General features: G+C 33.6%; 1 protein-coding gene across 3 annotated transcripts in view; it reads left to right on the top strand.

The window, feature by feature from the left end:
• The window catches only part of LOC105224077 (limbic system-associated membrane protein), a 112,873-nt gene that overhangs the window by 58,422 nt on the left and 41,572 nt on the right, over positions 1-12,879 (top strand). For 2 of the 3 annotated variants that reach the window (XM_049457873.1, XM_049457865.1), the window contains exon 5: positions 4,688-4,846. The exons of the other annotated variant lie outside the window; for it this stretch is intronic. In XM_049457873.1, the coding sequence (XP_049313830.1) occupies positions 4,688-4,846 (159 nt within the window). The remainder of the gene's footprint in view (positions 1-4,687; positions 4,847-12,879) is intronic. 3 annotated transcript variants of the gene reach the window in all.

Below are 12,879 nucleotides of genomic sequence, written 5' to 3'. Positions count from 1 at the left end.
TCTATCACGAAATATATATATATAAACCAACTTATCTTTAGTGTTGCTGGATAGAAGTTAAGTTTAACACGAGCTGAAGTATTCGTCACATAGTTTGGCAACGCTTCTTCTTAACTTTAAGAGCGATTTGATAACTAAGTTTGATGACTCAGCTCATACCTTGTACAGCGACGCTCCTAGACATCTCAGACGAGTTTTTAATAAGACTGGGTAGAAGCATAGAAGGCGCTCTCATGCTTATTTCTCTGCACTTTCTGTATGTATCGTCGTTGCTAATGCTTATGCGGCTCAAATATGAGGTCAGTAAATTATCACCTTTCATTAGGCTAACATCGTGCTGCAAACCTTTTGGTATAATATGAAAAAAGCGTTCATGTTTTTCTTCGGAGCTCATTGATGCTCATCATGAACTTGACGATTCTGCATATCCTCCAGGCATTCCTTCTAACCATGATCCGTCTTTCGAAAATTTCATTGTGTATCGTTTTCAGTGACTTAAAATTTATAGTTCAGTGATGGAACTTTGGTACGTCAGTAAAGAAGAAGATGGCATTTTGGCAATTTAAACAAAACTTCCCGGAATTTCTTTGTGTACTGGAACCCAATATCTATGCAACCGCTTTCCGACAGCCGGTACAGCTACTTCATCCCTGCTTTTAAGTGTATTCTCTGATGAATTACGATATGAGATTATTGCTTTCATTGCCGCTTGGCGATTGAGGTGTACAAGTAAATTGTTATTGTTTCGATCATTTTCAGCATTGTAAGCCATCTCAGCAGCTCTTTTGATTGCGCAAATTTCTGCCTCTAAGATACTGCTTGAAGGGTCGCAGAAGACCTAGTTCCGCGCAATAGATCACTGTACCGATTCCATCAACCTGTTTCGATCTGTTCATTTAGTTCTTAAAAGTTTCGTAATATGATTTAATATCCACTCCAACGGTATTCTGTATGATATTTGCCAGCCAGCGGTCCACCAAACCAAAAAAAAATAGAGATTTGACTAAGGATGTGTAACTCCAAAGCATGTAGACCGTTTTCACTCTTTCCTTCTCATTAAGTACCCATATCAGTCTGAAATCCAGTATTATCTCCAGAAACTCAGTAGGTTTCTTAATTGTTAACGGAACTCTGTAGAGCCTCGGATTGCCAAGTCGAAATATTATACGTCCTTGTGAAAAGTATCCTGCTTCTTATCGGCATTAAACTCTAGGTTGGCCAATACTGTCCATGCAGCTCGTTAGGCCTTTTATTCGTGCTATGATAGCGAGCTCCAGTTGGGCTGCTTTCAGCCTGATGACGGTTACGCCATTGAAGACATTATTGAATGCTCCACTTATGTCAACAAAGACAGGTAGGCATATTCCTTATGATCTAGAGTTCTTTCTTTTGAAGCCGTTTCGAACGTCTAAAGTCGCTAAAAGTTCTACATATTCTACATTAGCACTTTTTGCATTTTCTTAAGATTTCTTTACTCAAATATTAAGAGCTATATGTATGGGTTAGCCTTTCTTCTATTTATTCATAAACACTAAAGTTGAAACCTGAGCCTACCAATTTAAATACAGAAAGAATGGAAAAAGCTTGCAAAAATAAACTAAGAGGACTCTTTTCAAAATATTTTGATATTTTACAAAGACAAAAAAGTAAGATAGGACCAATTTCATTATTTCGAAATATTGTGAGATTTAAACATTGCCTCTAAATGAACTCACAACAACTAATAACCATAGAATGCAATAAAAATATTTATAATACTTATTACATACTAACAAAATGTATTTGCTTCATTTTCTTTCTTTACAAAATTCCTGCCATTCAACGACATCAACCCACAAAAACAACTCAACCCAACGAAACAACTCCACTTGCTTGCTTCGCTTGTATTAATTGCCAATTAATGACATTGAAACAATCTGTTGGACCAACACACCGACACATCAACAACGATTATAATAACAACAAATTAATAATGGTGTCGACAATCGCTGCATGGTGCCGAACGCAATAACAATAAAAACAACACTTCTGAAAACCAACCGCACTTTAACGACGCATACAAACGCAATAATAACAATTATGCTGGCGATGATGATGCTATCGCTGTTGGTGATTTCACCGACGGCGTGATGATTTTATGGATGGCTTGATGTGGTTGACGCTGACAACGACGACGATGATGGCGTTTTGTGATATTATGATATTAAACTCTGTTGGGATTGGTAATGTACAAAAATGTAATTGTGGTAAATTGAACACTGACATTTATAAATCAATATATTTAATGGAAAATAAAAAAACATTGAACATAAAAAAAAAAATATTTATTTAAATTAAAATATTAAAATATATAAAAAAATTCACAATTAAAAAAAATTAATTTTAATTATGTAATTAATATTAAAAAAATATTGAAAAATTAAATTTAAAAATAATAAAAATTTAAAACAATAAATTAATTATTTAAATTAATAATAATAAATTTTAAAAAAAAAAAAAAATTAAAAAATAAAAAATTTCTATAAAAAATTTAATTAAATTAAAAATTAAAATAAAATAAAAAATACAAAAATGTTAAATAACAAATAATAAATAAAAAATAAAAATAAAAAAAATACAAATAAATAATAAAAAAAAAACAATAAATTAAAAAAATAAAATATATATTTTTTTTAATTTTTATAATAAAAATAAACTTAATCAACGAAAAATATTTTTATTAAAAAATAAAAATCAAAATATTAAAAATTAAAATTTAAAAAATATTGAAAAACTAACATAAATATTAAACTTAAAAAAAATCAACGAAAAAATTATTTATTTAAAAAAAATTAAATATAAAATCAAAAACAATATTAATAATTAAAAATTTAACAAATCTTGAAATATTATTTTCCTTTTTTAACAAATAAATATTAAACTAAAAAAAAAAATCAACAAAAAAATATTTATTAAAAAAAATAAAAAATCAAAAAAATATATTAAAATTAATAATTTAAAAAATCCACAAATACTAAAAAAAATATTAAATTTAAAAAAATCAACGAAAAATATTTAATTAAAAAATTAAATATAAAATCAAAATAAATAAAATTTTTTTTAATAAATATTGATAAAATATTGTAACTAAAAAAAAAAATTTATTTTAAATAAAACGAAAATTTTAACTTTGACTAATAAAAAATTATTTACATAAAAAAAATTAATAAAAAATAAAAAATATTTTTTTATAATCATTATAATATTTTTTTTAATAAATAAATAAATTTAAACTAAAAAAATTAACAAAAATTTAAACAAACATTTTCATAAAAATAAAAAAACTCCTCTTTTCACACATAAATATTAAACTTTGAATATATCAACGAAAAATAATTTACTTGAATAAAAAAATTTTTAATGAAATATTCTTACTATTAATTAAACAAAAAAAAAAATGTCTTAAAAATCTATACTGAAAAACTCATAATTCTTCAAAACTATGTTTTAACAACCAAATTTATTTCAATCAAAAACGCTCGTTAAATCGAAAAAAATTATAAAACTACCCACAACAAACGAAAATGACCGCTAATCATAATTTCTGTACTAACATAACAACAACAACACCGTATTTACCCACAAACAACACCAACAATGCACACTTCCTGCATTGTATATATTCGTTGTCATGCTATCAACAACAATTCAACATTTACTGATGACTATCACAACAATCGCTTTGCCAAAAAATAATCAACACACAAAATAATCATGAAAAAATAATTTCAATCTGTGTTGGTCAACATGCAATAACAACATTACCCACCGCAACTGAACAATTTCGGTACGCTCGACAACATAACAATAAATGTGGGAAATATAATGGAAAAAAATATATATATTAAAACAAAAAATTAAAAAATAATATTAAAAAAATATAAAAAAAAATATAAAAAAAAAATATAAAAAAAAATTGTACACAAATGGTATGAAATATTAAAAAATTGCTATTAAAATTCTGGTAAAAATGGTAAAAAATTGAATAAAAAATTTATACCAATTTAAAAAAATAAAACGACAAAATTCACCCACAACTTTTATGCGCCACAAAATATGCAACGAAATATTGGAAACAACGATACAAATGTATGATTCACTTGCCTTGTACCGAACAACGCAAACACATATTGAAATAAAACAACCCAACACACATTTAAAAAATTACAAAAAATCTACTTAACCGTTACAAAATAACCAATTGTGCAAAAAAAAACAATTTCAAAAAAATTTCATGCGCTTCGTTTTTTCTGTTACTTGAACACTTTTCGGCATTTGAATAACGGCAACAATATATATTAAAAAAATATATTCAAAAAAAAACAACAAATGTGCTACAAATGTGAAACACCTGCCGCGTCATCTCTAACAACACATGCCATGAAACTATCAAACCTACAACAAAACAAAATCTAACGCTCGTATACCAACTACCAACATCGTACATCCCGTTATACGAAACTCCAACTGCACTTCCATGCATCCAACACTTATCTGCTCATCATCTCCGGCTTCCTTGTCTCACTGCATTTGCTGCACTTGTTTTTTCCAATTTTTTTGTTTGTTTGGCGCCGCTACTCTTCGCTCGTTGCTTGGTTTACCGGCTTCGTGTGCTATTCTATCGCTCATTCGCGCACCTCTTATACAGTCCCGCCGGATATCCTCGATTATCCCACCAGCACGGATATGGTTGTGCGCGAGGATAGTAATGTGACGCTCAAATGTGCGGCAACGGGCTCACCAGAGCCGACAATTACATGGCGACGTGAAAATGGAGTACCCATTGAATTGGCCAACGGCTCTGAGGGTAAGTACCACCCAATCCACGTTCTTCTATATACATACACACATACATACATATGTACATTGTTAAATGTGTACTGCTACATATGAATATGTGTGTAATTTGCTTGGGCAGTAGGGGTGAATGACTGTATGACTGAGTGGGTGGGTTTTTTTTTGCGTTGAAATATTGCAAGGTTCATGTGGTTTCAATTGCCCACGTGTAGACGAATGCAGTAAAGCTTACTACGAAATCTACGAAGGGTGTGTATATTAGGCTTGTGGGTTTTATAAAGTTTTTGGCAAGTCTTCATAGCAACTTCTTTAAATTTTTGTTTAAATTATGACTTGGAGGACAAAAATTTATTATTATTATTACTACTTTTCCTCTTTTATTTTTATTCTCTTCTCCACTATAGTCCACTGCGCCATATGTATGTCCATTTATGCTTTCCCATAATGCAATGACCACTTTGCAATAATTAAGGAAACTTTTTAATTGTGCTGACAAATTTTACAAGAGAGCACTGAGTTTTTGTTCCTTTGTGTTAAGACTGTCGCCGAAGCAATGTTTGTATTGTAAATACTTTGTTAGTACGAAGTGTTTAAAACCCAAACACTAATATGAAAATAAACTCGAGTTTACGGGACAACTTCCATTTCGCAAGCTACATTAATTGACATTAATACAGTTTTTTCTGGTTCGGATTTCCAGGCAAAAGTTCTTAGAATAATCAAAAAAACAATCCGGAATAAAGAGTATATAGAGTATATCATATTAAAATAAAAACCCGAGCACCTTCAGTACAATTGGCATTACTAAATGATGTATGTTGTCATATGAGCAGAAACGGTCCTATAGGATTAAAATATATAAAAGACAGGAGAGCTGTAGTTTTGGTAATGTAGAGAAATTCATGGAAAACGCTTTCGCTCAGAATTTGTCAGAAAGTGTTCACTACTTTAACTTCTTATTGAGCTCACTAAAAATACTTTTTTGAAATCATAGAAATTTTCTTTCTCTTGTAATATGTCTGCGTATTGATACCAGTGTTTCTACGACTCTGTTGGTTCAACCTGAGTAATACGTGTAGCTCAGGTGTTTTGACACTGACCGTCCTTATACTTAAAACAGAAAGTCTACCGGGACTCAAAACTACATTTGGGACAAATCTACTCAATCTTCACGGTTATTTTTTCAGTTATTAATTTTTTTCGGAGCTTTTGCGATCAACGATAATTTTGCGGCAAATTGGGTAACTGCATCGCCAAGTATTTTTTCCTAATGCGGTTCCAGCGCTTGGGATAAGTTTTCTTGAAAAATATGTCCACCCATCTTATGGTATTGCATATCATCTCGATCATTCGTGTCTTAACAGATTTGGAAATACTGCCGTTCAGTCATGGGAATAACAGACACCTTTCGCTTCTCTTCTTATTTTGTTGACCGCTCCGATATCTGACAGCATAAACAGCACACGAATCTGTTTAGCACTTTCAGCTACGGATCTGGTTGGATTTATTAACCAATTTTATCTGCATACCTTGCTACAATTTGTAACTTTATTGGTATCCCAGCATTATTTATCAATTCAATTCCCCCCCTATGAAACCGTCACTGAATGCTGAGAGCTTGGAGTTAAAAGAAAAGTTAAAGGTATTGGTAACATTTAATATCAATGGGAATATTAGTCAAAAACTATCTCTAAGCTGATCATATAACGGGTGATTTTTTTGAGGTTAGGATTTTCATGCATTAGTATTTGACAGATCACGTGGGATTTCAGACATGGTGTCAAAGAGAAAGATGCTCAGTATGCTTTGACATTTCATCATGAATAGACTTACTAACGAGCAACGCTTGCAAATCATTGAATTTTATTACCAAAATCAGTGTTCGGTTCGAAATGTGTTTGTTCGACAAATTTTGTTCAGCGATGAGGCTCATTTCTGGTTGAATGGCTACGTAAATAAGCAAAATTGCCGCATTTGGGGTGAAGAGCAACCAGAAGCCGTTCAAGAACTGCCCATGCATCCCGAAAAAATGCACTGTTTGGTGTGGTTTTGTACGCTGGTGGAATCATTGGACCGTATTTTTTTCAAAGATGCTGTTGGACGCAACGTTACGGTGAATGGCGATCGCTATCGTTCGATGCTAACAAACTTTTTGTTGCCAAAAATGGAAGAACTGAACTTGGTTGACATGTGGTTTCAACAAGATGGCGCTACATGCCACACACTCGCGATTCTATGGCCATTTTGAGGGAAAACTTCGGACAACAATTCATCTCAAGAAATGGACCCGTAAGTTGGCCACCAAGATCATGCGATTTAACGCCTTTAGACTATTTTTTGTGGGGCTACGTCAAGTCTAAAGTCTACAGAAATAAGCCAGCAACTATTGCAGCTTTGGAAGACAACATTTCCGAAGAAATTCGGGCTATTCCGGCCGAAATGCTCGAAAAAGTTGCCCAAAATTGGACTTTCCGAATGGACCACCTAAGTCGCAGCCGCGGTCAACATTTAAATGAAATTATCTTCAAAAAGTAAATGTCATGAACCAATCTAACGTTTCAAATAAAGAACCGATGAGATTTTGCAAATTTTATGCGTTTTTTTTTTTTTTAAAAAAGTTATCAAGCTCTTAAAAAATCACCCTTTAAAAGATGACCTTTTGGAAGTGTGGTTTTCAATGAGGTAATTTCTTTTTTTCTGACAGGCGTTATTTTCATTTATACTCATTTTGTTTTGCCGTTTCATAATTAATAGACTAATAGGGTTCGCACATTCGGTAAGAGACCCAAAACAAGTTGGCCACTGATATCTATGTATGTATTAAATTCTGGTTGAATTGGTATGATGATAAACTATTAGACATTGTTTGAGATGCCTTTAAATCCTCAAATGGTCACTGTTTAATATAATCAATTTCTTCCAAATGAAGTCTGCCATGATGTTACAGCCAATGGGAAACAACAATAACATTTTATTAACCTTTTTCTGTCCTGTATACTGTATTTCGGGATGTTGATGTAGACAAACTTAGATACCAAAAAGATACCCAAAAAGACGGCAATAAATTTGTTGAATGAAGCTTTCGGTGAGCGCATTATCTCGCATCGTGAGGCTATGTTGTGGCCTCCTAGATTGTGGGAGTTAACATTAGTGGACTATTTTTTGTGTGGTTGTATGAAATAGCTTGTCTTCTACGCAGCAAAGCCTGATAAGCCATAAATCGTTTGAAAATCGGGTCTATCGACTGGAATTTATTCGAGCCAGTCGAGCCAGTCAGTTGACCGAAATAATTCTTAAAACGCTATTCCTTGCCTTTATAATAAAGCTATATTCTTGGCCATAAAATCAAATCAAAACAGAGATAATTCAACAGTACTCAAACAGTAAAGATAAACCAGCATATGAAACGAACCAGGGTTTTTCCCGATCTATCATTAGTTAGAGGAGTATATCAAATGAAGTATTTAAGGAGGTTATCGCACATGGACTGATTAAGGTCACTACTTTGCGAAATCATAAACAAACTCCATTAATTTTTTTTTAAGTACCGACAAAGTGCATTTTACCCATTTCAAATTTGAAAATACGTAGAACGTATACGTTTTATTCTAATCAGCTCCGCTGGATATCGAAAGGTGTGATATCCAATGCGTTTTGGCTATGATCTCTCAAATGCAAAGCTATGAAGAAGAAAGTGTTGGGATATTCATCTAACCACAAGCAACTTCTGTAACCGTTAAAATGTTTTATCTTTTCGTGTAGACAGCAATAGAAAAATGGTCAGTTAAAACTTATATACTTAGAGAACTATGACAAAGATACCGGTAAATATCGTCCTGATTGGCTTCGGGCCAGAATAATTTTACGATCGTAGAGTATCGTTAGTTGCTCAGCGCTCACCAATCTTCTTTCAGTAAGTAATTCACATAAAATTAAGGCTCAAGAGAGAAATAGCAATTGATAAGCGTTCCATTTCCTCGCGATTCTCTTAAGCTCGCGATTTGTTTATGGAAATATAAATTATGAATGAAAATAATACAACAGGTGTCAAACAACGGTCGGCACTGTGAATCATCTAAGTTTCTTCGAACATCAAAAATATATTTTTGGAGAGCCGTTAGCACTTCGAAGCGCTTTAGAACTTTAAAGTTCCTCCTTTAGTCAGCCAAGCTCAATTTTCAGTGAGAAGTATATATCTTTACCATAAAAGCAACCACGTTGCTGCTCTTACCCTAACACCCTTTACCACTGCTGGCAAAATTTCAAAAGAACCACAGTTCTACAAGCATTTGGCGCGCATAGCTGAGCACTTTTCCACCGCCATACTCGTTTACGGCAAAGCGCAACATGCTCGCCCCAACCAACTACCACAACTACTAACTACGAGAAGTACAATCAAAAAGCGTGGAACTTTTTTGTTTCTGACCATTACCCGAGTAGCGAACGTTATTGGCATTTGGCAGCGAACTTTTGTAGTATAAAGGAGTAAAAACGGGAAAAAGAAGACCATAGCAAAGCGATTGAGGTGAACATGGTCGCAGGCATACACGGAAGACTCTGAGTCATACACAGTGTGCGCCAGAAACGGAACCGCAACACGTAATGCTGTAAATCGAATGTGAAAAATTCACCAGAATACTTAAGTATTACGGGAGCAAAGTGCAATAGACGATGGCAGCTAACGGTGATGGCGGTGGCGATGGTGATGGCGATGGCGACGGCGAAGTGGCCAACAGTCGCTCGCAAGGAGCAGAGGAGACGCTTGAGCAGTGGATGGCTGCCAGTGGCGATTACAAAGGACGTTTCGACTGGCAGTGGTACCCACATCCATACATACACATACATGTCAATATATAGAAATAACTGTTGTTTTTATTGCTGTGTGCTTGGTGGTGTGCCTTTCGTATGCACGCTGCCAAATGGTGAGTAGGGAAATGCGGCAAGTGACCTTCCTCGCGGCTTAAAAATGTCTGCAAAACTCGTTTAGTCGTGATTACGAGTATTACTGTTGTTATTATTATTATTGCTATTTTGTTTGTTTTTGGTGTTTGTTTCCTTCGTTATTTTTTTGTAAGTATATCTTTTGTGCCAACTTTTTTACTATTAACCGTATATATATTTGGAGTTATTTTATTATTAGTACTCTTTGCAACTATGGCCGATATTAAACTGTTTTGTTTTTGTTGTTGTGTGGTGTTGTGGCTTACGCGATTTAGTTTGAAATTGGTGTTACAGAAAGTTTTTACAATATTTGGAATTTTGCTGTTTGAAGCGCGTCGGTCGTGTTGCACTGATTGGCCAATTGCGGGCGACGTCATTAAAAGTAAAATCAAACTTTTAGTGTTTCTATGAAAATACTCGTATGTCGGTTTGATTGAACCTGCCAGCAATTACAGTGAAAATTACACGTGGGTTTTGGGCTGAAATTATTTTTGTTGAAATTGTTTTAGCGTTTTGCAACTTTGTTCAGCGAAAGTATGTGCAGTTAAGAGCAGTGTAATATTAATTTTAGCCCTGTATTTATTCACGGTTCTGGCAGCCTGCTTTTCACAAAATATCTTTAAAAAAATTCTCAGGATATGGTTAGCTGAAAGAAAAATTGAAAGCCCACATAACTCTCGCAAGTAACCACTCAGCGATATGGTTGATGCATATGCCTTTCAATAATATAATCACCCGTCTAAACCCACCCGGGAGTTGTTTGAAGACTCTTATGGATTTCAGTGAGAATTCACATAATCTCGAATAAAAACAAATACATTATTTTTGCTTTAAATTTAAATATATATTTGCCTTATTTGGAGAGAACAAATTTTGGCGGAAATTGTTGTTTGACAACTTGATGCCATTTTGAAACCAAATTCATAACGCCACTCCTATAGTAACCCTCGTCCTTACTAACAAAGCACTGGTGCAGTCGATTTCCATAAGCTTCACTTGAGACGAATTTTTCATCAGAAAATTCTTTTATTATAGAAAAGAACAGGTAGTAACCAGTTAGTCTACATTATGAGGAAGATGACTAAAAACCTTCCAAACATAAGCTTTAGGAACTTTATAAATTTTCAGCCGCCTGGCTCGGTTTTTCCTTTTCATCGATGGAAAATTGTAAGTTATGACGCACAGTGGCACCGCTCCATACATTTCTTGGAAAAAAATAAAAGGAGTGGTCAAACAACAATGAAACTTTGCAGAAACACTTCTTTGGACTCAATTAAGCAATTTTGAAAAAATCTTGGAAAACCGCCCCACTGCTACACCCACCCTCCCATATAACTGCAATTGGCAAAATTTTTATTTTTGGACCTAGGGACTTGAAATTCGGGACACTTCTTAATTGAGTTCTCCTGATGAAAAAAAATTACACTTGAACGCAAAGCGACGTTATTTATACCTTTACCTTGATAAAAATCCAATATAATATGCAATGTTTTAATTGAATATGTAACAGGCGAAAAATTGTGTTAGTTTTTATTTGTAATATTATGCAAGCACCATATCTTTAACAATGGGATCTAGTTCTAAGGAAATTTTGCCTGTCGCCTTAAGCTACTTATGTAAGGATCCGAAGTTATAAGAAGTCTGTTGAAGACATGAAATTAAAATCGATGTTACTAAAAGGAACGGTACTTTGGCGGTTTTTTTTCTTTCAATTGAAAGTACAGACTCGGAACTTTCATTTTTTTATAGTAAGAGGGCTAAGCAAGGCAAAGCACATAAAGTTTTTTTCCATCAAAAAATGAAAAGTTGATATTTTTTAGTATAATTTTTGAAAAATTATAAAAATTAACTTACTTTGCCAATTACAATAAATTTTTTTTTTTATAAACAAGTAGGTGCTATATTTTCACTAAAAAATAAAAGAAAAGCCATAGCTATAAACTTACACACAAAAAAAAATCTTTATTTGGACAATAATTTTAATCTGATTTTATTGAATAACTTTCCGTCGACTTCTGTTAGTTTTTTTAACTATAAAATTTCACTTTTTATAAAAAACCTTGTTGAATTTTTCTTATCCAAATATTTCTTTACAAAACAAAATCATTAAAGTTTTGAAATTGGAAAGTGGAAAAATCCTATTTTTTCCTGTTTAAATGAGTTAAACTTCCCCCCTCACTCAACCTGGGAAAAACTGGCGCACTCTAATACGACCGCGCAATTCACCACAGCTGATGACACTTCAACGCAACTCACCACACCTGTGGTCCTACCCACTAAGCAAAAAGGATAGACAACAGGAAAGTGGACTACATTCGTTTACACACTGCGCCGCGTCGACACCTTTCGCCAACACAATTCGTCCTCATACAATCCGATCAACACAAACCGCACATTAGCATTCGCACGTCAACTTTCGATCATCACCACACTCGCATAAACGCTGCGCTGAGTCGATATCTGCGCTAAACATAACCTTGCATCAGCCGTGATCCTTCCTATTTTCACATCACTTCGTTCGCATCGATCCCGCACTTGTTTTCTATTTAATTAAGTTTGGCATTTATTGTAAACGGAATTTGTGTTAAAAATAAATTATAACGTATTTCCGATCAGCTGAAAGAATGCGTCTTATTTAGTAACATTAATCGCGAGTTTAAGTAATTCATAAAAACTTAATACAGAGGTGGGTGCTTCCCAATTAGTTGGGCACCCAAATATTCACCGCCGAAATGCCACTGTGTGACGTTATTGTCTTTCAATACAGTAAGTAATCACAAAACTCTTTCAGAAGTTTTTTTTAAAGCAAACTCTTACCTTTCTAATGCACCGAGCATACTTATGGTTTTACAACGTAGTATTTGGTGGGGTTGAAAAAAGGGTGTCTGTAACTATGTTCCTATAAAAAATATCACGCAATTTCATTCACCGGTTAAAAGCTGTTCGGAAACAATAGCTGGGAAGCTTTGCCTACATTGCCTTACGAGACCTTTCCGCTTCTAACTATCATTTGTTCTGGTTGGTGCAGAAAAGCTTTCACTTATAATTCTTTTACGGTTCACAACACAAAATAGTATCAAAAAGTTCTTTGTTGGATGGAAT

This window comes from Bactrocera dorsalis, chromosome 1 (assembly GCF_023373825.1).
Source record: "Bactrocera dorsalis isolate Fly_Bdor chromosome 1, ASM2337382v1, whole genome shotgun sequence".
NCBI classification, from domain to species: Eukaryota; Metazoa; Arthropoda; class Insecta; order Diptera; family Tephritidae; genus Bactrocera; species Bactrocera dorsalis.
Note: the sequence above shows the minus strand (reverse complement) of the source record. Positions and strands in the feature narration are given on the sequence as shown.